Source organism: Cetorhinus maximus, chromosome 4, assembly GCF_964194155.1.
Source record: "Cetorhinus maximus chromosome 4, sCetMax3.hap1.1, whole genome shotgun sequence".
Classification (NCBI taxonomy): Eukaryota; Metazoa; Chordata; class Chondrichthyes; order Lamniformes; family Cetorhinidae; genus Cetorhinus; species Cetorhinus maximus.
The window spans coordinates 154,629,101-154,651,489 of NC_135882.1; the positions used below are offsets into that span (position 1 = coordinate 154,629,101).

At 42.1% G+C, this 22,389-nt stretch overlaps 1 protein-coding gene across 1 annotated transcript in view; it reads left to right on the plus strand.

The window, feature by feature from the left end:
- Positions 1-22,389, plus strand: part of trpn1 (transient receptor potential cation channel, subfamily N, member 1) — a 331,698-nt gene that overhangs the window by 3,317 nt on the left and 305,992 nt on the right. Inside the window, exon 2 of the mRNA XM_078540988.1 lies at positions 4,854-4,955. Coding sequence (XP_078397114.1) covers positions 4,854-4,955 — 102 coding nt within the window. The remainder of the gene's footprint in view (positions 1-4,853; positions 4,956-22,389) is intronic.

A 22,389-nucleotide genomic window follows, 5' to 3' on the forward strand; every position in this document is an offset into this window, starting at 1 on the left:
GTAAAACACCTATGGCAGTGGGAGGAAGCCCTTAAGTGACCCCTTAAGGATCTCAATTGGCCAAAGGGTGAGTGGGTGGGCCATCTGACACTTTCCTCGCCAATGGTAAAATATTAACGCAGAAAAACAGAATTAACATTTCAAGTCCGTATGACCCTTCTTCAGAGCTATTTCTCTCTCCACAGATGCTGCTAGACCTGCTGAGTTTTTTCAGCATTTTCTGTTTTTGTCACAGAGATTATCTGGATTGTTATCACATTGCTGTTTGTGGGAGCTTGCTGTGTACAAATTGGCTTCTGCATTTCCTAAATTTCAAAAATACTTTATTGGTTGCACAGCGCTTTGGGACATCCTGCGATCATGAAAGGGGCTATGTAAATGCAAGTCTCTTTCTTTCAAAGTCCCTTTGTACATTTGAAATTTGTCAATTTTTGTCCAATCTAGATAATTTACTGCCCCAGTTAGTCTAGTCAGAAGATTTGAATTTATGGCACTCTAGTAATTCATCGAAGTTCCCTTTATTTATTTTAAATTTTCATCATATCTGAGGTACTTTAACCTTTTCTGCTACTCTTCAAAAAGGGTGAAAGGTTAAGCCCAGCAACTACAGGCCAGCCAGTTTAAACTCAGTAGCCGGAATGCTTTTAGAAATGATAATCCAAAACAAAAATAATATTCACTTGGACAAATGTGGATTAACTAAATAAAGCCAGTGTGGATTTGCTAAAGGCAAATCATGTTTAACTAATTTGATTGAGTTTTTTTGTTGAGGTAATGGAGGGAGTTGATGAGGGTAATGCAGTTGGAGTGATGTACATGGACTTCCAAAAGATGTTCAGTAAAGTGCCACAAAACAGGCTTGTCAGCAAAGTTAAAGCCCATGGAATAAAATAGAAAGTGGTAGCATGGATACGCATTGGCTGAGAAAGTTAACGAGAGAGAGTTAGTGGTGAAATGGGTGTTTTTTGGACTGGAGAAAGGTATATTGTGAGGTTCCACAGGGGCAGTATTAGGACCACTGCTTTTCTGCATATATATTAATTACTTAAATTGGGTGTCCAGGGCACAATTTCAAAACTGCAGATGACACAAAACTTGGAAAAATTGTGAACTGTGAAAAGGATAGCGATATTCTTCAAGAGGACACAGAGAGACTGATGGAATGGGTAACCACATGGCAGCTGAAATTTAATGCAGAGTAGTGTGTAATAATCCATTTTGGGAGGAAGAAAGAGGAGAGACAATATAAAATAAAGGGTACAATTCAACAGGGGTGTAAGATGGAAAGACAGTGGCAGAGTGGTAGTTAGTCTCATTGGACTAGTAATCCAGAGGAAAAACAGAATTACCTGGAAAAACTCAGCAGGTCTGGCAGCATCGGCGGAGAAGAATAAAGTTGACGTTTCGAGTCCTCATGACCCTTCAACAGAACTGTAATCCAGAGGCCTAGGCTAATGCTCTGGGGGACATAGGTTCAAATCCCACCATGACAGGTGGTGGAATTTAAATTCAATTAATAAATCTGGAATATAAAGCTAGTCTCAGTGATGGTGACCATGACAAAAACCCATTTGGTTCATTAATGTCCTTACCCGGTCTGGCCTATATGTGACTCTAGACTCACAGCACTGTGGTTGGTCCTTAACTGCCCTCTGAAATGGCCTTGCAAGCCACTCAGTTCAAGGGCAATTAGGGATGGACAACAAATGCTGCCCTTGCCAGTGATGCCCACATCCCGTGAAAGAATAATGAAAAAAAAGGGCAGAGGGACCTGGGGGAATATGTGCACAAACCATTGAAAGTGGCAGGGCAGACTGAGAAAGAGATTGATAAGGGATCCTGGGCTTTAGAAATAGAGGCATAAAAAACAAAAGTGAGGAAATTATGGTGAACCTTTATAAAAGACTACTTCTGTCTCAATTGGAGTATTGTGTCCAATTCTGGGATCCACACTTTAGAAAGGATGTGAAGACATTGGAGAGGATACAGAAAAGGTTGATGAAAATGGTTCCAGGGATGAAGGGCTTCAGTTAGGTGGATGGTTTGGAGAAGCTGGGGCTGTTCTTAGAGAAGAAAATGTTCATGATTCAAATGTTCAAATTCATGAGGGGTCTGGACAGGGTAGCTAGGGAGATACTGTTCCCATTGGCGGATGGGTCAAGAATCAGAGGACACAGATTTAAGGTGACTGTTAAGAGAACCAAAGGCAAGATGAGGAAAGCATTTTTTAGGCAGAGTGGTTAGGATCTGGAACGCACTGCTTGAGACCCTGGTGATTCAATCGACGCTTTCAAAAAGGAATTGGATAATTACCTGAATAGAAATGAATTGCAGGGCTACATGGAAAAGGCAGGCGAGTGGAACTAGTTGAGTTGCCCTTGCAGGGAGCCGGCATGGACACAACGGGATAATGGCTTCCTTTAGTGCTGTAACCATTCTATTATTGTGTGATTGTATGTTAAGATCGATACAAAGTAATTATTTGGCAGGTCTGCCGTTTCTTGAATGTTGCTGAAGCTACAATCAGATATGCAATGGGGGAGCATTCCGCCACTGTCTTGATTTGTGCCTTGTAGATGGTGGCTGGGCTGTGAGTTACTCACCATCAAATTCTCAGCATCTGACCTGCTCTTGGAGCCACATATGTATGTATATAAGGCTGGTTCAGTTAGCTCCTGGTCAATGGTGAGCATCCAGGATGTTGATAATGGGTGACTCAATGATGATAATGCCTTTGAATGCCAATACATGGTGGTTAGGCATTTTGTTGATGGAAACAGTCACTCTGTGGTGTGAATATTATCTGACATTTATTAGCCCAAGCCTGAATGTTGTCCAGGCCTTTCTGCCTGCGGGCAAAAGGACTGTGCAATGGTCTCTCCTACTAACATTGTCGTGGACAGATGCATCTGCAACAAGTAGATTGGTGAGGATGAGGTCAGGTAGGTTTTTTCTTCATATTGGTTCTGTCCACCTTGCAGGCCTAGTCTGGCAGCTATGTCCATCAGGACTCCACCGCCTCTGTCAGTATGGTGTTACTGAGCCACCTTTGGTTATGGACATTGAAGTCCCTCACCCAGAGTATATCCTGTGCCTTTACTTCTTCCAAATAGTGTTCAATGTGGAAAAGTACTTATTCATCAGCTGAGGAAAAGTGGTAGATGGTTATCAACAGGAGGTTTCATTGCCCATTTTTTACCTAATGTCAAAAGACTTCATGAGGGCTAAAGTCAATGTTGAGGACCCCACCATCTCCCCACCCTCCCTCCCAACCCCACCACCTCCCTCCTAACCCCACCACCTCCCTCCTGACTGTACATCACTGTGGGATAGGACATACCCAAGGATGGTGATAGAAGAATCTGAGACAAAAACAGAAAATGCTGGAAATACTCAGCGGCTTAGACTGCATCTGAGGAGAGAGAGAAACAGAGTTAACGTTTCAGGTTAATGATTTTTCATCAGAGCTTCAATGAAAGGTCATCAACCTAAACATTAACTCTTTTTCTCTCTCCACAGCTGCTGCCTGACCTGCTGAGCTTTTCCAGCACTTTCTGGATTGTATTTCAGATTTCCAGTATTCACAGTATTCTGCTTTTGTGTTGAGCAGTCTGGGGAGCTGGCTGAAAGCTATAATTTTGTGAGTATGACTATGTCAGGCTGTAGCTTGTTCTTCCAATTTTGGCAATAGCAGCCAGAATGTTACTGAGGAAGGCTTTTTAAGGTTGACTGAACTGGTTGTACCTTTGTTGTGTCTAAATCCAGTTCCTAGGTCAATGCCGGATTGTCAACCTGGTTTTATTATCTTTGGTGGATGAAAGACTTCATTCATTTGGCTTAATTTAAGTGCAATCTCATATTTGTACATGGTTTTGCCACAAGGTTGATTTCTACATGATGTTATTTATTAAACTGGAAAATATATTCATTTCTTCCATGATTCTAATGTGAATAAGCTAAACTGGATTTTTCATGGATCTCAATTTCACAGGAAAGGCTCTTAGTTATGTCATAACCTTGACTGGAGTTTTCTTTGAGCATGGAAAGAGTTTTTAACCTTGATCTATTGGCAAAGGAACCATTGTTCTTCATTACTGGCTTTTGTTTTGCTTTTCTGTTCTAACCAACCGAGTAACTTCAATCATAGTCTAGTGTGAAAGACTAGAGACCATTAATTTCAGAGAGCTTTTACAACTGGATGGTGAAGTTATTGGTTAAAATGACTGTGTGTCTCTAATTTCCAGGGATAGTCTCCAGATAAGGTATTCTGTTCCTAGGCAAAAAATGGTCCCTAGAAGACATCCTTTATCACCTAACTTTCTAAGTATAAGTGTTGAATTATTTCTGTTGCATATCTGAGGTACAGCACAGACTATGTAATGTAAGTCACCTTGGATAAATCCCTCTGCTAAATGGCCCATTTATAATAAATGTGTTCAGGATCAATATGCAGAACATTTCTGTTATTGTTATTGTCACCATTAGCTATAACATAGATGATACTGCCCTATTGGCAGTTGCCATGGCTACGATGCTGGCTGAATGGCACCTGATGAAAAATGCATGCAGGATTCGTAATTCAATATAGAGTTAAAATGGCATTGTTGAGAAAAGTGTAATTTCTGCTTTAACAGCCAACTCCAGAAGACTTTTTCATATGTAACTGGAATTGAAACATCTGTGTTATGTTCAATATGCCAGTCAGTATTTTTGATTTTGGGTGGTGCTCTCACCATAGTGCTAGCTAATGCTGCCTAATTCAGCATGGATCAGTGATTGAATGTGGCACTTTTGTTTGATGATTCTATGTTTTCACTTAAGCATGCTTTTAAAGATATTTATTTAATTTGCAGGAATCTGGTCTGACACCACTTTTGATTGCTGTTCGAGAAAACAAGTTGACGATTGTGGAAAGGCTGTTTGAGTTAGGAGCCAATCAGAATGATAGGTCAAAGGTCAGTTCCAGGTCATTTGTATAAACAAAACTATTATGCTCAATGTGTGTGCATTTATGAAGAGGGGAAAATAAAAGATAATCCCCCTATAATATTTGCTTCTTGTTTATATCAACAAGTATGTGGTGTGTTTATGATCCACCTCTCATTGTGCATGATACTGCGGGGGAGACAGTGGCATAGTGATAATGTCACTGGACTAGTAACCGATAATGTCAGGCTAATGCCCTGGAGATATGGGTAAATCCCGCCACTACGGCTAGTGAAATTGAAATTGAAAGCTAGTTTCAGTAATAGTGACTATGACAGCTATTATTGATCTGGTTCACTAATGCCCTTTAGGGAAGGAAATCTGCTATGCTTATCTGGCCTGGTCTACATGTGACTCCAGACCCCACAGCAATACGGCTGACTCTTAACTGCCTTCTAAATAGGGCTGCCTTCCCTCCTGGAATGGCTGGGAGTCTAGCAAAATTGGCATCCATCTCCTGGTGGCCAAAGAAAGTATTCTGGGGAATTGGAATTCTCCTGCTCCTATGTTTGCCGGTATCCAGCATGCACACGTGTGCGAAAATGTCATCATGCACTGTGGGGGGCGAAGGGGGCAGGAAGAAGCTCTTTTCTGTGTTTGTTTGGCCTGCGCCATCTTGAGTGTAGGTAGCTGACACTGCATATGTGCATGTGCAGGACCTGCATGCGCTTTGTTTGGTGCTGGAAGGAAAAAGCTTCCAACTTGGAAGGAATGTCCCTCCAGACTCATTCATTGAGGCAATGCCGGGGGGGAAGGGGGAATGGGGAGGGGAGGGGATGGGAGGGGGGGTGCTTTGCAAGTAAAGTCACAATGAACAAGCTTATTCCCTGTTTTCCTGAATAGGATAAGAGTTTTGCACAACATTTCCAAGATGATGCATTGTGCTTTGAATGGCAGTAACTTTCCCCCGCGAAATGGAATGTTGCCCAGGCCCCGAGTTGTGCTGGAACACTTCATCCCTGGGCTCGCGTTCCAGGGAGGTTCTGATGTCGGCGCTGTCAGGAGCGCTGTGCGGCTGCGCGTCTCGTGCCACTCCTCTATGAGTGACAGATCCCAGAAGATGAGTGGCACAAGAGAGGGAGCCGGGTTAGCTAGCAGTCACTTGGCTTAAACTAATCCTACTGCCCTTTACAGCATGGAGTTTGTGTTCCATCTTATGAGGAAGTGACTCATTCCGGGAAGATGCCGCTGGTTTGAAAGATTGTGGCAATGCTCCACTCTCGGAAGTCGAGAGGAATTCACGGGCTTGAGAGGAGTATATTCCCCTTAATATGGAGCCAGGGTGACCAACCGTCCCTTATTTTATGGGATTGTCCCAGATTTGAGGCCACTGTCCCATATCCTGGGCTGGATGCTGTTTTTCCTGAAATTTGGTCCTTTAAATCTCACATGTACGCAGTATCTGCCCTCCTTCTGTTCGCAAGCTCTAACAGCTCTGGCAGCCCCACAAGCACCCCCTCCGCCAGCCTCCACTTTCACAGTGCTGGCAGCACCCCCTACCCCCCACTCTAATGGCCCCCCCATGCCAGAATATCCCTTAATGTGCTCTGCAAGAGTTGGTAACCCAATATAAAGCATATTGATTTAATTGCACCTGTCCTTATGTGACTTCTTGGACACTTTTACACTCTACAAGGTTGAAGCTTCACAACCATTTCTTGCATTGAAACATCGGAAAGATTCCAAGGAAACGCTATAGCAACCATGCCACACTGCCGGCTTCCCGTGACCTCACTTCCAGGAGATCTCTGCGACTTCACTTTCGAGAGCGTTCCATGATGTCGCTTCTGCCAATGACTCCTGGAATGTGTCCAGCCAGAGTTGGCAACCACACCTCTGAAAAGGCCTAGCAAGCCACTCAGTTCAAGGGCAATTAGGGATGGGAACAAAATCTGGCCTTGTCAATGACGCCCACATTCCATGAAAGAATGTATAACAAAAAATCTGGAAGACCGATTGGAAGTGGTACTCTTGCCTCTCACAGCAGTGAGATAACTTCCTAAAATGATTGGTGACAACACATGGGGCTGAATTTTTCTGTTGGTGAGCAGGGGGCGGGGCCCGCTCGCCGACGGCAAAATTATGTGGGATGATGTCGGGGGTCATCCCGCCCCATTTAAATTTTCAGGAAGACGGGGGCACAGCGAGATCAGCTGTCCGCCTGCTGACCTGTCAATGGCCAATTGAGGCCATTGATAGGATAATTAAAACAATTAAAGGACCTGCACGTCCAGTCTTAAGGTTGGTGGGCAGGCCAGGAGCCCCGGCGGGCTTCTGAAAAAACATGAAGCCACCGACGGGATGAGGTTTCATGTAGGGTTTAAAAAGGTTTATTAAAGTTTCAGTGAAATTTATGAACATGTCCCACCTTGTGTGACATTGTCGCATGAGGGGGACATGTTAAGGATTTTATTATTTTTCTATTTTTAAAGTTTATACAGCTGTCAGTGATCTCCCTGAGGCAGCACTTAGCCTCAGGGAAATGTGCGCTCTTTCATGCACATGCACGAAAGAGCGCACTCTCGCATTTGGGGAATCGCCCCCCCACCACCCACACAGGAAGTGCATAGCACTTCCTGACGGACGTCACGTTAAGGCCCGCCCACTTAAAATGGCGGCGGGGCCCGCTTCTCCGGCGGGGATCAGCTCCCCGCCCGCCAGAGATTGGATCGGGCCTGCCCTCCCGACAGGCAGAAAATTCTGCCCATGGTTTTTGTAGAAACATTTGATGAGTCCTGTTCATTAAATGACATTTCACATTTTTCTTGGCATTTTCTAGCATCTTTAGTCAGGTAAAAGAAATGTTGTACCTATTTTACAAGAGTACGTCTGCAGGTACTGGCTCCCAGGGTCATGTGACCAAGTTAAATAAAGACTAAGGAAATTTGACTTGTACCCAAAGTGGACGGAGCAGCCGCAGAGTGGGACTGAATCATGCAGATACCCTACTGGGGGTTCTTAAGACCAGCGGAAGGAGTGGAATTAGCCTACTCTTAGCCTGAGTGGACTAGCAGGCTAACTCTGGAAGGGGAAAGGTGAACTGGATAGAGTCTTGAAGGGGACAGTAACAGGCCAGGGTTTTCTTATGTGCTCTCGGTAGAAGCCCTGCTGCCTTTCCTGGCCTGATAAACATGAAAATAAAACCTTTCTGGATTTCTTCTTTGAATGGATCTCTGCAGTCCCTTTGGGGTTGACAGGCTAAGTCAGCCAACGGCTGGTACAAATAGGCAGAGTATGCACAGTACCCTCTCAAAGCATTTGTACTCGAATTTTGCACTTGTTTTCCTACCATTAGCATAAGAACCTAATTTGCACATTTCCGGAGCCTAATGTCTTTCCAGGTGGGTATCCCATATGACTAAAAATCGTCAAAGCTAAAATGGTGTCTGGTGCGCTTTTAATGACATGAATTTTAGCCGTCTAATACCGATCATACACTGGATAAATGGGCAACTGTGAGTTGCATTTCTCCTACAAAAACCTTACCTAGATCAAGCGCTCAAACAGTTACCTGATTTTCTTTAAGAATCTCTGCATCATGTTTCTTCAGTATTGCTATTATTTTCCATAGGTTTCTAATTTCCAGGAGGCAATGCATAGAAATAAATGGCTTTTCAAAATTTTGAAAGATTATTTTAACGACTGCTTAAAGGTCAGACTGTTGCCCATCCATTGGCTCCATCTCTTTGTCACATTACTACTGATGATATTGAAATGCTACATCTTCAGATGAGTTCCATAAAGTGGAATAATAAGTGGAATGCATTGCAATAATTTCAATGGAAAGCAACTAACTGGGGTTGGGCAGTTGAGGTGAATGTGTCTATATGTGCGTGGATGGATATTGTTGAGTTTGCTGGCACGGAGCAATTTCAAGAAATTATTTGGCTGCTGTAGAGTTTATCTATGAGGAGGTCTTGTGAAACAGTGGATAGCATCCCTATCTCTGGGCCTAGAAGCTCGGGGTTCAAGTCCCACTTGAGGACTTGATGGTCATGGAAAGTGAGTTTGTAACATGGCCAAACAGACTGTAACTTCTTCCAATACATCCAATGGCAGTAGCGGTAAGCATGGGAGAGTTTCCTAGCAGAAGGCAACAGCAAACCATGATTGTTTTGTGTTCATTGAGCTGCTTCTTGTTGTATTTTTCTGTTTGTTGCATTACCTGCGAAAGTAGATTGTGTGCACTCCACCTACTTGAGGCCCGCTCCAATATCATTAAAGGATAGGTGCAAAGCAGAATCATTGTACCATATTTTTTACGTTAAGCCCTGCTCTGCTACAGGAAGCACAGTTGAGTTATTGCACTGTTTTACCCAGTGGGTGGTTAGAATCTGCAACTTGCCATCAAAAGGAGCAACTGAGGTGAATCGCATAGATGCATTTACAGGGAAGCTAGATAAGTACATGGGAGAGAAAGGAATGGGTGGATACGCTGATAGGCTGGGATGAAGTAGGCGGGAAGAGACTCATGTGAAGCACAAACACCAGTATAAACCAGTTTGGCTGAATGGCCTGTTTTGCCCTGTAAATTCAATGCAATTTTACTTAATGTAATACCTGTTCCTTTGCTATAATAAATTCCTTTTGTCTTCCTTGGTCTATTCTCTTTGCCATTAGTAAAAAATATTACTAGTAGCACTCTCTTAATTTTCTTGATGGTATCTCTTGTTTTAGTCATTAACCTAATTAATGATACAAAAAATATTGTATGACCCCTTTGCTAGTATTCCCAATATGTCATTAGATTTTCCTTATCTTGAGCACAGTAAGATTGTGAGTCATCTGTTGGCTCATTTCTGAGGCAGTTAAAGAGCATAGGGTACAGCTACAAGTGAAATAGTGCCAACATTTAGGAAGCAGATAGAACCTGGTCCAACTCTGCATTACCACGTTGAGTAACGGTCTTACAATTAGTCCCTGGAATTGTCCAGGCAATGGTCCATTTACATGGGAGTGGCTGGGCAGGCTGACTGGAGGCCAGGCCACAGCTTTGGGGAGAGAGGTAACAGAAAATTAAATAAAACAGATGTAAATTACCCGTGTTTCTAACCTCAGTTCAGGGAGCTCTGGCAGACAGTGCAGGAGCGTGGCCTTCATTTACAGGTAAGATCAGGTTCAGCTGCCTCCTAATCCATGGTAGAACCAGCCAGGGCACCCTGTCAGGTCTGCTGAACCAATGACTATTTGAATGAGGTACTATAGAGCTACTGGGGCTTATAGAACTGAAGACCAACTCACATCACCACCTTCCGAAACCAAAAGAAATTTGAGTAGGAAGCAAAGAATAGAAGGCACAAAACTATGACATCAGTACACTGAAGGCATGCATCTTTGGGTGCATAGTCAGTGATTTGATAAAAATATCTCATTTGTGTGTCTTCTAATTTGTTCTTAAATTTAGCTAAAATTCCTCAGAACCAGCAAAACGAGCAGGTTGAAACAGGAGCAAGAGCCAGCAGCAGAAAGCAGGCAGTTTTGAAAGCATGGGTGGCTATTTTCCTTTTATGTCCGGGTCCTAGTCAATCCCTGGAGGGGTCCCTTAATATAAATTGAACAGTTCCATGGGTGGAATCTTGTTGCGGCATCGAGGGTCCTGCCTGCTGACTGGAGGGCTGGCAAGAGACCCGAAATGCCTCTTTTTGGGAAGGCCTGCTAAACCAATAACTACTCAGGCAGTGGCAGTCGAGGCCACTGGTGGGCCTTCCTCTGGAATCAAGACCCCGTGGGTGGAAATCCCGCCTAGAGAGATTGGCTGCTGGCTCTTGCGCTCAGCAGTGCCATTAAGGAGGCTGTGGCAGCTGCTGGAAGAACATTCCCCCCCCCCCACCGCCCCCCCCACCACCACCGCTGGAGTCCCAGGATCGTGGAGGACTCAGCTACAGGTAAGTAATGTGGGGAGGGGAGATGGTATTTGCAGGGTGGGGTCACGGGGAGGGGAGACAGGTGGGTCTGAAGAAAGGGCAGGGGGTTGGCTCTCAATGGTTTCCCCCCCCCACTTCCTGATATCCAGTCCCTCGAACAGGTACTGAGTGACTTTGATCGAGGGACTGCACCTCCCCCCACCCCCCAAGGTGACAAGCAGCCACACAAGCTCACCTCCCGTGCATGGAACATGATGACAGGCCTGCTTGCAGCTGGGCTAACATAAATGGTGGTGGGGCGAGGCCCTTAAGTGGTCATTAATTGACAAATGAAAGGCCTCAACTTGCCCTGGGGCGGGAAGATTGGCCATGGGTTTAATTCTGGTGGAGGTGGAAAGGCGGCAGGGTTCAGGTACGCCACCACCCAGTCTAGTTACATGACCTTCCCGCCTCCAAGGTCACCACCAGCGAGAGCGAAGGATTCCATCTCACAAAGCAACCAACTGCAAATTATGAATACTCAGCAGGAACAGAGAATTAAGACCTAGTTGGCTTTGTCTTCAGTGGAGTCAATGTTTGAAGCCATTAAGCACCTCAACAAACTTTATCCATGGAGGGGAAATCCCATGGTTTTAATCACTGTCAATTATTGGACCCCCCGTTTGAACCTGAAAATGAAGACATTTAAGTCATGATACAGTCTGTAGTCTGACTATCAGAACTAATGGTAAATTAGTCAAAAAGTCTGCCAATACTGAGACCTCTGCATGCAGATATGAATGTGAAAAGGGAAGTTGCTCACAGGAAATCTCGGAGGGATGTTTGTATTTATTTATTTTATCTCCTCCCATGTTCTTTCCTCCTTCCCTGATGGCACTGACTCTTGGTGAGCTATGGTTCCACATATTCTGGCTATGTTATCATTGTGGCCATTTTTCAATTGGTCTCAACAGTGACTGCTAGCAGTCTATTCAGCCTGGGAGGCTAATCTCCATCTTTTGCTCTGGGTGACTGAGGAAGGAACAGCCAGTGGAGGGACTGAAATCCAGGATGTGAGGCTTACCATTGCTGCATTTTGATGTATTCTCCACCCCTATTTGGTCCAATTTTGGGGGCAAAATCACAGAGCAGAACAGAGCCCACAGATAGATAAAACGTGGGAGCCAGAGAAAGAGAGCAGATGGCATACAGAAAAATGCAATGCTGTTGGGTGTGTATGATTACTGTTTTAATAAATCATTCACTAGCTTGCTGAATGCCTTAGGTTCTTGACCCACAAAGAAAGAATTCTAATTAAGAATGAAATACAGAATACAGTGTGCCCATAATTCCTGGTGCTTGTGCCTGTGGGTAAAGGACAATTAATCCTGTTTTTTTCCACCAAATTTCTGCTACAGACAGGGTCTTAGTCACCAACACAAACATCAAAAGTTGTGAGCATGGTACCCTCTGTATTTTTTTAATTAATATTAAGATACGCCTGTCAGATATCAAACACAATTTTCTGACCTGAGTGATCGTAAATAACTCCTATTGGCCAAAAGAAGGAGTACCTTAAAGTTTCTGATCTTTTTCAGTCCTGTTTTCAAACAAAAAATCAAAAAGCTCTAAAAGTGCTTCTGAGTATTTCCAGCATTTTGTTTCTATTTCAGATTTCCAGCATCGGCAAGATTTTGATTTGTATCCAATTAGCCCCCACCCCCCAGTCACCTCCTATATCCCATAGCCATTATTTCCTTTGAAGTATATCCAACGCCCTTTCGATAGTTACCATTCAACTTGCTTCCACCTCTCTTTCAGGCAACGCTGTGTGTGTAAAATTCTTACTCAATTCTCTGGTGAACTATTATGGAAGTTGAAGGGACTGGCTGACACATTGCAGAAAATCTATTTGTCAGATGTTAGCAGAGTTAAATTTGGGAATTCCACCCTAATTAGGGAGAAATAGTTTATCCACGAGCTCATTTACTGTTTAGCTTTTCAATCCACTACTGGCCACCCAGAGAAAATCAGCACCCTTGAGGGAAGAACCATTTTCCACAGGTAGTTCCTTACAAGATGTTCAAACAAAACCACCCCCCCCCACCCCCCCCATCCCTGAGAAAACAATCGCAGATTCTCTCCATGGCATTTCTTTTGGTTTATTGTTTATTGTAATTGAGTTTTTTTCATCATAAATCTGTCCCTTTGTGCATATTCTCAGTCAGTGTAACCTCCACACATCAAACCCTACTAGTGCCTGTGGATATGTCTGCAATTGCTTGGTATATAATTTATGAAATACACAGATTTCAGCTGAAGCCTCCGGTTTACTGAATCTGAACTTAAGTGTCCATTAAGGTGAGGGATGGCAATGCTGGGGAAATTGCCAATTTCCTCATTCACTGTCAACACTGGAAACCCTTTCAGGTAAAGTTGAAGAGGTTAAATGCAGGATCTTCTTCTGCTATGCCCCAATGGTATTTTTTCATCCCAACCTTAGAACAACAGCCATTAATATGTCAGTGGGACATTTACATTTCCCACGCTTTCTATCTTCCTCTCGGTTACTGCAAGGCAGACCTTGCTGGGCATAAACTGCCTAAGTCACAATCAATGACAAGAGGTCAAAAGCAATTTATTGGAAGTGTGTTGAGATTGTTAGGATGTCATGCAGGTGTAAGCTGTTTTTGCTGTCTCATATTATGCTTATTTGCATCAGAAAATAGCTAAATCTTAGATCATCAGTCACTTCAGAGTGTCATCATTTCAAAGTCGTTAAATGGTCCCATCCAGTTATAACTCATAATGGCAGCAATATGTGAGGCGTTGGTCATTGTTCTTTACAAACAGCGTTTCATGTACCTCCCACATTCCAAGTATATATCATTTCCATGATCCATTGGTGTACTGAAATGTGTCTGTGTGCCACAAGGTGCCACATCAAAGGTTATTGCGGAAAATAAAAGCTCATAGTGTAAGGGGCAACGTATTAGCATGGATAGAAGATTGGCTGGCTGGCTGGCAGAAAGCAGAGAGTTTGCATAAATGGATCTATTTCTGATTGGCAGGATATAATGGGTGGAGTTCCGGAAGGATCTGTGCTGGGACCTCAACTTGTTTTACAATTTATTTCGATGACCTAGATGAGGGGAGTGAAGGAATGATAGCTAAATTTGCAGACAACACAAAGATAGGTAGGAAAGTGTATTGTGAAGAAGACATAAGGAGGCTGCAGACGGATATAAATAGATTGAGTGAGTGGGCAAAAATATGGCAGATGGAGTATAATGTGGAAAAATGTGAAGTTGTTCACTTTGGCAGGAAGAATAAAAAAGCAGAGTGTGTAACCTAAACGGAGAACAGCTGCAGAATTCCGAGCTGCAGAGGGATTGAGGTGTTCCAGTGCATGTATCACAAAAATTTCGTATGCAGGTACAGCAAGTAATTAAGAGGGCTAAGGGAATGCTATCCTTTATTACGAGAGGAAAAGTAAGGATGTTATGCTTCAGTTATACGGGGCATTGGTGAGAGTACATGTCGAATATTGTGTGCAGTTTTGGTTTCCTTATTTAAGGAAGGGTGTAAATGCATTGGAGGCGGTTCAGAGGAAGTTTACTAGATTAATACAGCGGGTGGTCTTATGAAGATAGGTTAGACAGACTGGGTCTGTTTCCACTGAAGTTAAGAAGAGTGAGGGTTGACTTGATTAAGTATATAAGATCCTGAACGGTATTGACAAGGTGGACGTGGAAAGGATGTTTCCCCTTGTGGATGAGTCCAGATCTAGGGGGCACTGTTTTAAAATTAGTGGTTGCCCTTTTAGGGCAGAGATGAGGAGAATTTTCTTCTCTCAGAGGGTTGTGCGACTTTGGAACTCTCTGCCTCAGAAGGCAGTGGAGGCGGGGGGTCACTGAATATTTTTAAACTGGAGGTAGATAGGTTCTTGTTAGGCACACGGAGTCAAAGATTATCGGGGATATGTGTGAACATGGAATTCGAAACACAAACAGGTCAGCCGTGATCTTATTGAATGGCGGAGCAGGCTCGAGGGGCCGAATGGCCTACTTCTCCTATTTCGTATGTTCGTATGTGTCAAAGATGAAAATCAGTCATAATGAGTAGTTCAGTTGAATACGCTGTTGACCTTTGGCTGCAAAGCTGACTCTGAATCTGAGTGATTAAATGAAAGCCGTTTATGTCTGTTAGCAGCGAGGCTCTTTTATAGAACAAATTTGAAATATCTCAGTCCAGTTCCTAATGGGGACTGGCCAAAAGCACAAAGATCAGTAATTCACTCAGACTTGAGAGAGAAATGGAAATAAAATGATTTTGTCAGAGAGAATGGGCTTGCACAGTTGAGGTTAATGTAGCTTATTAGAACAGGTCTGGCTGAATCAGGATTCAATTTTCCACTTGTTTAGCTACAAACACGAATATTAAAAGTATATATAATATTTACAAAGGCATCATTTTTGGAATTCAAATGAGGATAATAGATTAAAAATACAAATAATAACAACAACTTGTAGTTATATAGTGCCTAGAATAAAGTGAGGACCACAAATCTTATTATCTTTAGATGCTGCTTTTCTTGTAATTATGGTGTATAATGGATTTATATTCCTGTAGGGCATGTTCATGTATATTCAGGGATAAACTGTTACTCCAAAATGAATTGTTCTTCACTTTTCCTTTCCTTAACGTGATGTGCATGGAAATAAGGCTTTCGGCAGCAAGAAGAGTCTCACCGTGAAAGGTCAATGGGATGGCAGAGTATTGCCAATAAAACAGCTTGGATTTTGAGCTGACCTTTAAATAAATGCACTTGCGCTGTATATTCTGGTTGGAGTTGGTTCCCCACTGCTAACACTGCCACACAATGAAGATCAGACGGGGAGAGAGGAAGAGCCATCGAAGTCATTGAGTGGGATGAACACTTTGAAAAAGCTTCTTTTTAACCCCATTTTAGTGCAGAGGAATATTTCCGTCTGAAAAGTTGGCTGTTTTACATTTCTTTTCTGAAAACATGTGGAGGGAAAGATTTTGCAGAAACAGTGAAAGCATCAAAAAGGAAGAATTTAACTGACTACAGGAACATAATGCCGGACAGATTAATCTGTTCAGGTCCCGCTGAGAGCAATATGGTTCAGAAAATGGAAGAACAAAGCTATTTTTGATACAGTAATTTGATTGATTTTGAATACTAAAGAAAGTTGTACTTAGTACAGGATTAAAAAGAATGTACACTCTTATCAATGGAATTAACCAGAGAGGCCTAAATTTTCTAAAAATGACACTTTGGCCTGGAGATTGGTTCACGCCAGCCTGTTGACACAAACTGGGCACAGGGATTGACCCCTCATGCGCCTCTTAAACCCACAAGGAAAGTCAACTCAGCTTGAGACTTGTTTCCAATTCTGGGCCCCACACTTTAGAAAATATGTGAAGGCTTTAGAGAGGTGAGGAAAAGATTCACAAGAACAGTTCCAGGGATGATGGACTTCATGACATGGATAGATTGGAGAAACTGGGACTGTTCTCCTTAGAGAAGAGAAGGTTGGGAGGAGATTCAAAATCTTGAGGGTCCAGACAAAGTAGAGAGAAAATGTTCTCATTGGTGGAAGGTTTGAAAACCAAAGTACACAGATTTAAAGTCCTTGGCAAAAGAAGGCAACATGAGGAAAAGCTATTTTACACAGCAAATATACAATCTGGTATAGACTACCTGACCTGAGAATGTAGATTCGGTTGTGGCTTTCAAAAGGAAAATGGATATAAGGACCTGAAGGGGAAAAAAATAGTGCAGCTACAATGAAAGGGTGGGGAGGTGGGACTAAGTAAATTGCTCTTGCAAAGAGCTGGTACAGAAATGATGGGCTGAATGCTTCCATCTCTGCTGTGACCATTCTGTCATTCTGATTCTAAAAGAAGTTTTAAGAACTTGGTTCTTCTGGCCTCTATCCTCTTCCCACTTGGTTGGTTGACTGGAAACCTGTTACTAATCTTTCCTTTTATCTTCATTCATGGGATGTGGGCATCACTGGCTAGGCCAACATTTATTGCCCTTAAGAACTGAGTGGCTTGCTAGGCCATTTCAGAGGGCATTTAAGAGTCAACCACATTATTGTGGGTCTGGAGTCACATATAGGCCAAACCAATGTCAAGAGACTATCATATTTTTCCTAATATTATTGTGGGATATTTTAAAACAGGCTTGTGTGCATGTGGTTCTGTGTGTGTGGCTGATTTAATTGGCCTGGAGATGGGTAGGTTGCAAGGTTTAAATTCTCAAATAAGTGAGGTGTAAAACAGGTATTTAAAAAGATGAGTAGAGCTAGGGTGAGGTCAATAGATACATTGTGAATGGAATTTGCATTTTTAGATACGTGGAGAAGTGTTTGATTTTCAAAGGAACAGGGAAGATTTTTGTGACTTACAGGATAAACAACACAAGGTTATTATGCTGATTTTTCACAAAAGTGCTGGCCATAATGATAACATGAAAGATGTTTATATTCTGGGAAAAGTAGCTTCTAAAGACAAGTGGAAACAATGGGATTTACAGATCAAAAAGGGAGAAATATATTAAAAGAAGGATGGAAGGCTTTGTGAGGTGTGGCCATGTGAGATCTTGAAAGGCGGCTGTGTGAAACAGACTTGGAGAAAAAGCCTCTAGCTACCCTGCAGAAGTTTGCTATTCTGTAACCAAAATTGTGTTAAAAGCCTTTGGAAGTCCATTTACCACAAGTGCCCACTGGTCAACTTGCTGGATGACTTTATGCATTTGGAATATATTTGGACTGTTGCCTTAAATGGGATGTGTAGTTGGGAGTTTAGTTAAGTAGAAATTTTGGGAACTGTTATAATTGTGTAACTGTAATCTTGTGTGTGTTTAAGTTTCTTCTTTTATTAATAAATGTTTTAATTTAATCTTTAAAATCTCTAAAGGTGGTAGTGGACAAACCTTTAAAATCGTTGTGATAGGATGGTCAAGTTTCCCTTGTGGATTTGCTCAGCTGTATCATAATGCCAGATTTCCTTCCCTAAAGGGACATTTGTAAACCAGATGAGTTTTTATGACAATCGACAATGGTTTCACGGCCATCATTAGACTTTTAATTCCAGATTTTCTTTCATTGAATTCAAATGTCACCATCTGCCATGGTGGGGTTTGAACCCAGGTCCCTAGAGCATTACCCTGGGTATCTGGAGTACTAGTCCAGTGACAATACAGTTTACAACACCACAGCTTCCACCGCCCCTAATCTTGAGTTATTTACTGCTTCCTAGGCTGGTAAGTTAATGTTTCAGTTGTGTTATGACATCTTCCGGATGTGGCATGCAGATGAAAAGAGGGACCCTTGTAGGAATTGGCCTCATCATCTCACTTCTATCCATTTATGCTCAACTCTTTTGTGCCCTTGTCCCCAAAGTACAACCAGCCTGATCCACGTGTTGCGTAATATCTCTAAATCAGTTACAATTGTAGGACATCATACAATCAATATTAATCTAGTATATTGACCAGATGGGTATAAAGGTTTAGAAAAAAGGACTCCAAAAGCAGAAGAGGAAGGAATTATAAAGCATTCCATTTCTTTTCCTTACCTATATATAATGTTTGGTTGGTTACGAACTTGGGCATGTTTATTTCACAAGTTATTAAGCAGAGGACCTCACGGTGGCTGGTTTAATGGAAAAAGAAGACTTTCTTCGCCCTTTTTTGCTGTTCAGTGGGACTCAGCTCAATACATTCACTAGCGCCCTGTCCCCTTTTGTCTGTCTTACTCAAGGTTCCTTTAATTCAGAGTGGTCCAATACATCAGCCACTAGCCACATGTGACAAAATGGGAATCCCGATGGAGCGAATTGCATTTTGGGTTGGCAAATAAAAATGAGTAATAGACACCATTGTTGGGCATGTGATCTCAATCCTCATACTCACACAGTATGTACGTGTGTACTTTAGACTTGTACATTTGTTGGTGAAATGAAATACAGATTCTGAAAATTTTTTTTATTGGTGTACTTCCAGAGTGCTGTTAGGGAGTGAGTTTCTGCATTTTGACCCAGCGATGATGAAGGAACAGCAATAAGTTTCAATGCCAGGATGGTTTCTGGTGTATACATCCTAATTAGTTTATATACTTAGTGAACTTTAGTTGTTATGTTTTAAATAAGGTTCTGCTGGTCGAAATAATTACTTAGTCATGCGATTGGGCTACAGAAGTGGGCTCACACATTCTTTCTTGTTTAATTCTGTAACTGAACTATTGTTAAGTGATAAATGGTCACAGTTCATATGCAATAGGTCTCATGAAGTCCTCGGCGGAGACAGTTAAACTCTAATATGGTCAGCGGAATCTATTTGTTTAGCCTCCCAGGAAGAATGCCTCAGTCTGAGGGAGGTGCTGGGATAATTAACCACAGCTCTCATCAGTGACCCAAATGAAATTGTTGGTCAACCAATTAATAGTTGCTGACTTGTGCAGCAGGCCAGTGAGAGTCGGCAGACTCATGCAAATCAGGCACTGGCTGTTATTTGAGATTTCAAATGCTGATGGCATTGTGTTGCCTTATTTTCCACAGACTGAATCAGTCTGTGCTAACCCTGTGCTTCGTGTGTAGACGTGATGTTGGAGTAATTCCAAATTGAGCTCTAACTCAAGATTAGTTAATGTTGCTGACAGATTTACTGGTTAAAATTTTAATCAATACATGTAAAGAAACTCAACAGGCGCAAATTCCACTTTTGTTCACTGGACCACTCCAGTCGACATCTTTAACACCTTCATTGATCTACGTTGACCTACATAATCACTTGTAAATGTTGTAAATTCTAGCCATCCATGACACAGGACAGCCCATCAATTACCGTGTTAAGAGTTAATGGGAGCTCAGTTGAAATTCCAGTTGCTCTGCTGTATGTAACTGGGCTCCCGCTCTCAGGGGAGCAGTTTATAGGAGACTTGCTTGTATACTGGGGGTTGGAAGGGAAAATACAAGTCAAGGAGCAGATTCAGAGCATCATGAAGTGACTTTCAAAATTATGAGGGAACCAGATGGGATAGAGCGAGAGAAACTGTTCCTATTGGTGGAAAGGTCAGGAGCAAGAGGATGCAGAGATAATGTGATTGGCAAAATACTTCCAAACCCACAACCTCTACTATCTAGAATGGTAACACCGTTGTCTGCAACTAACCCTCCAAGCCACACACCATCTTGCCTTGGAACTATGAAATTGTTCCTTCACTGCCGCTAGGTCAAAAACCTGCAACTCCCTGACAACACTCTGGGCCTACTTGCATCACATGAACTGCAGCGGTTCAAGGACAGTTAGGGATGGGCAATAAATGCTGGCCTTGCCAGCAATGCCCACATCCCACAAAAGAAAAATGAAGAACCAAAGATGACATGAGGAAAAACATTTTTATGCAGCGACTGGTTAGGATCTGGAATACACTACCTGAGAATATGGTGGAGATTCACTCGTCACTTTCAAAAGGGAATTGGTTAAGTGCCTGAAGGGAAGAAACATTGCAGGGCTAGGGAAACAGCAGGAGAGTGGAACTAGCTAAATTGCTCTTGCAGAGAGCTGGCATGGGGAGGAGAGGCTGAGTGGCCTCCTTCTGCGCTGGAACCATTCTGTGATTTGCTAATTCTATGAATGGAAGAGCTATGTGTGGATAGAAATCTTCCACTCTCCTGCCAAAGAAAGATACCAGTTAAAATTGAGGAAGAACAGCTGGAAGTTAAAATGAATGCAGGCAAGGTATTCCTTTTCAAATTCTAGTTCATTTTTCCCATTGGGCATGGTCAGAATTTGATAGATTTTGGAAAGTAGATGGTCATTTCATCAAAGAATATGCCATGAACTTCAACAGATTATATAAAAGATTGATGAAATTCAATTTGGGGAGCCCTGGATCAATACCAGCTTTTAAATTACTGTATTGTGCTGTGATGTCTCAGGGAACTGGTCCTAAATGGTGTTCTGTTCTCAGAGAGAGCTCTGTTGGATCAGATGTCTGCTGTCTTTTGAAAAATAAAATTCCTGGGGAAACAATCATTTCCTTCAGCCTCCATGGAACAGATGGGGAATTCCCTGATGGCACAAAGAATAGAAGATTCAATGATTGTCAGATCTCAAAATAATTCAGATACCAGACGCAGGTGACAATACAACAGAAAGATTAATATCCCAGGCAGAATGAGATGAAAACGCCTTTAGACTATTTGGCTACTGCAGCGGAAGACAATATTTGAATAATAATGGGTGAATGACTACCAGAAATGCCAAGGGAATAGTGAATAGATGCTTTAGGTATGACTTGAAGTATCATTATGCAGTGAACTGCCCAATGTGGAGAGACAGAAACCTCAAAATGACACAATGAAGAGAATCCTGAGGAAGAGGATGAGGGTTATGATGAATCAAAAAAAAAATTAAACAGATTAGAGAGGAAGACGGTGGAATAGTGGTAATGTCTCTAGACTAGTAATCCAGAGGCCCAGACTAATACTTTCAGGACATTACTTCAAATCCCACCATGGCAGCTGGTGGAATTTAAATTCAATTAATAAAGACCTGGAATATAAAGCTACTCAGCAGTAGTGACCATGAAACTATCATTGATTGTTATAGAAACCCATCTAATTCACTAATGTCCTTTAGGGAAGGAAATCTGCCATCTCTACTTGGTCTAGTGTTCATTTGACTCCAGACACATAGCAATGTGCCCTCTGAAATGGCCATGCAGTTTAAGGGCAATTAGGGTTGGGTAACAAATGCTGGCCTTGCCAGTGATGCCCACATCCCATAAAAGAATAAGTTGAAATATAAGTAAGGAGTTTTAGCCCTGTTATGAATGTGTTAGTCATTGACTCCTTAAAATGTGCATTACTAGATAGTGCTTTTACTTCAACAGAATGTGGAACAGATCGGTTGAAATATTGTATTGATTAAGTAGTGAGGCTAGATGCAAGGTTAAGGAATATAAAAGTACTACTTGTTTTACGTTTGGTAATGGCAACACATTGAGTTCACTAAAGGGAATTGTAATTCCATGTAAAATAGCTGGAATAAGACATTTTATATAAACTGATGTAGTCTCAGGTGAGATACATATGTTGTTGAGTAAACATTCTATGAAAAAGGCACAAATGAAACTTGACACGGAGCATGATAAGACAATTATTTTTGGAAAGTTAGCTAATCTGAAGTTTACCCCAGTCAGGACATTGTTGTATTTCTTAACTAAAGCTGATGTTTCCTGCATGGCATCAAATGATAAAGATCAGAGCAAAAATAGGAAGTTGTCTTAAAGTTAATAGTTAATTTGCTCGCCCCATTTGTCAAAGATTAAAAATCCTGGTAAAAGATGCAGATGTGGTTAATGAAGAAGAGATCAGTGAGAAATGTGAAATCTTAAAAGGTATCAGAGGAATTCTCCAGGCCCTAGTGTAAGTCTCACATTGACACGTGATTTAACAAGCCATAGATCTAAATGAATAGGACAAAGAAAAGAAATATTTTCAACCTATATTTTATAGATGT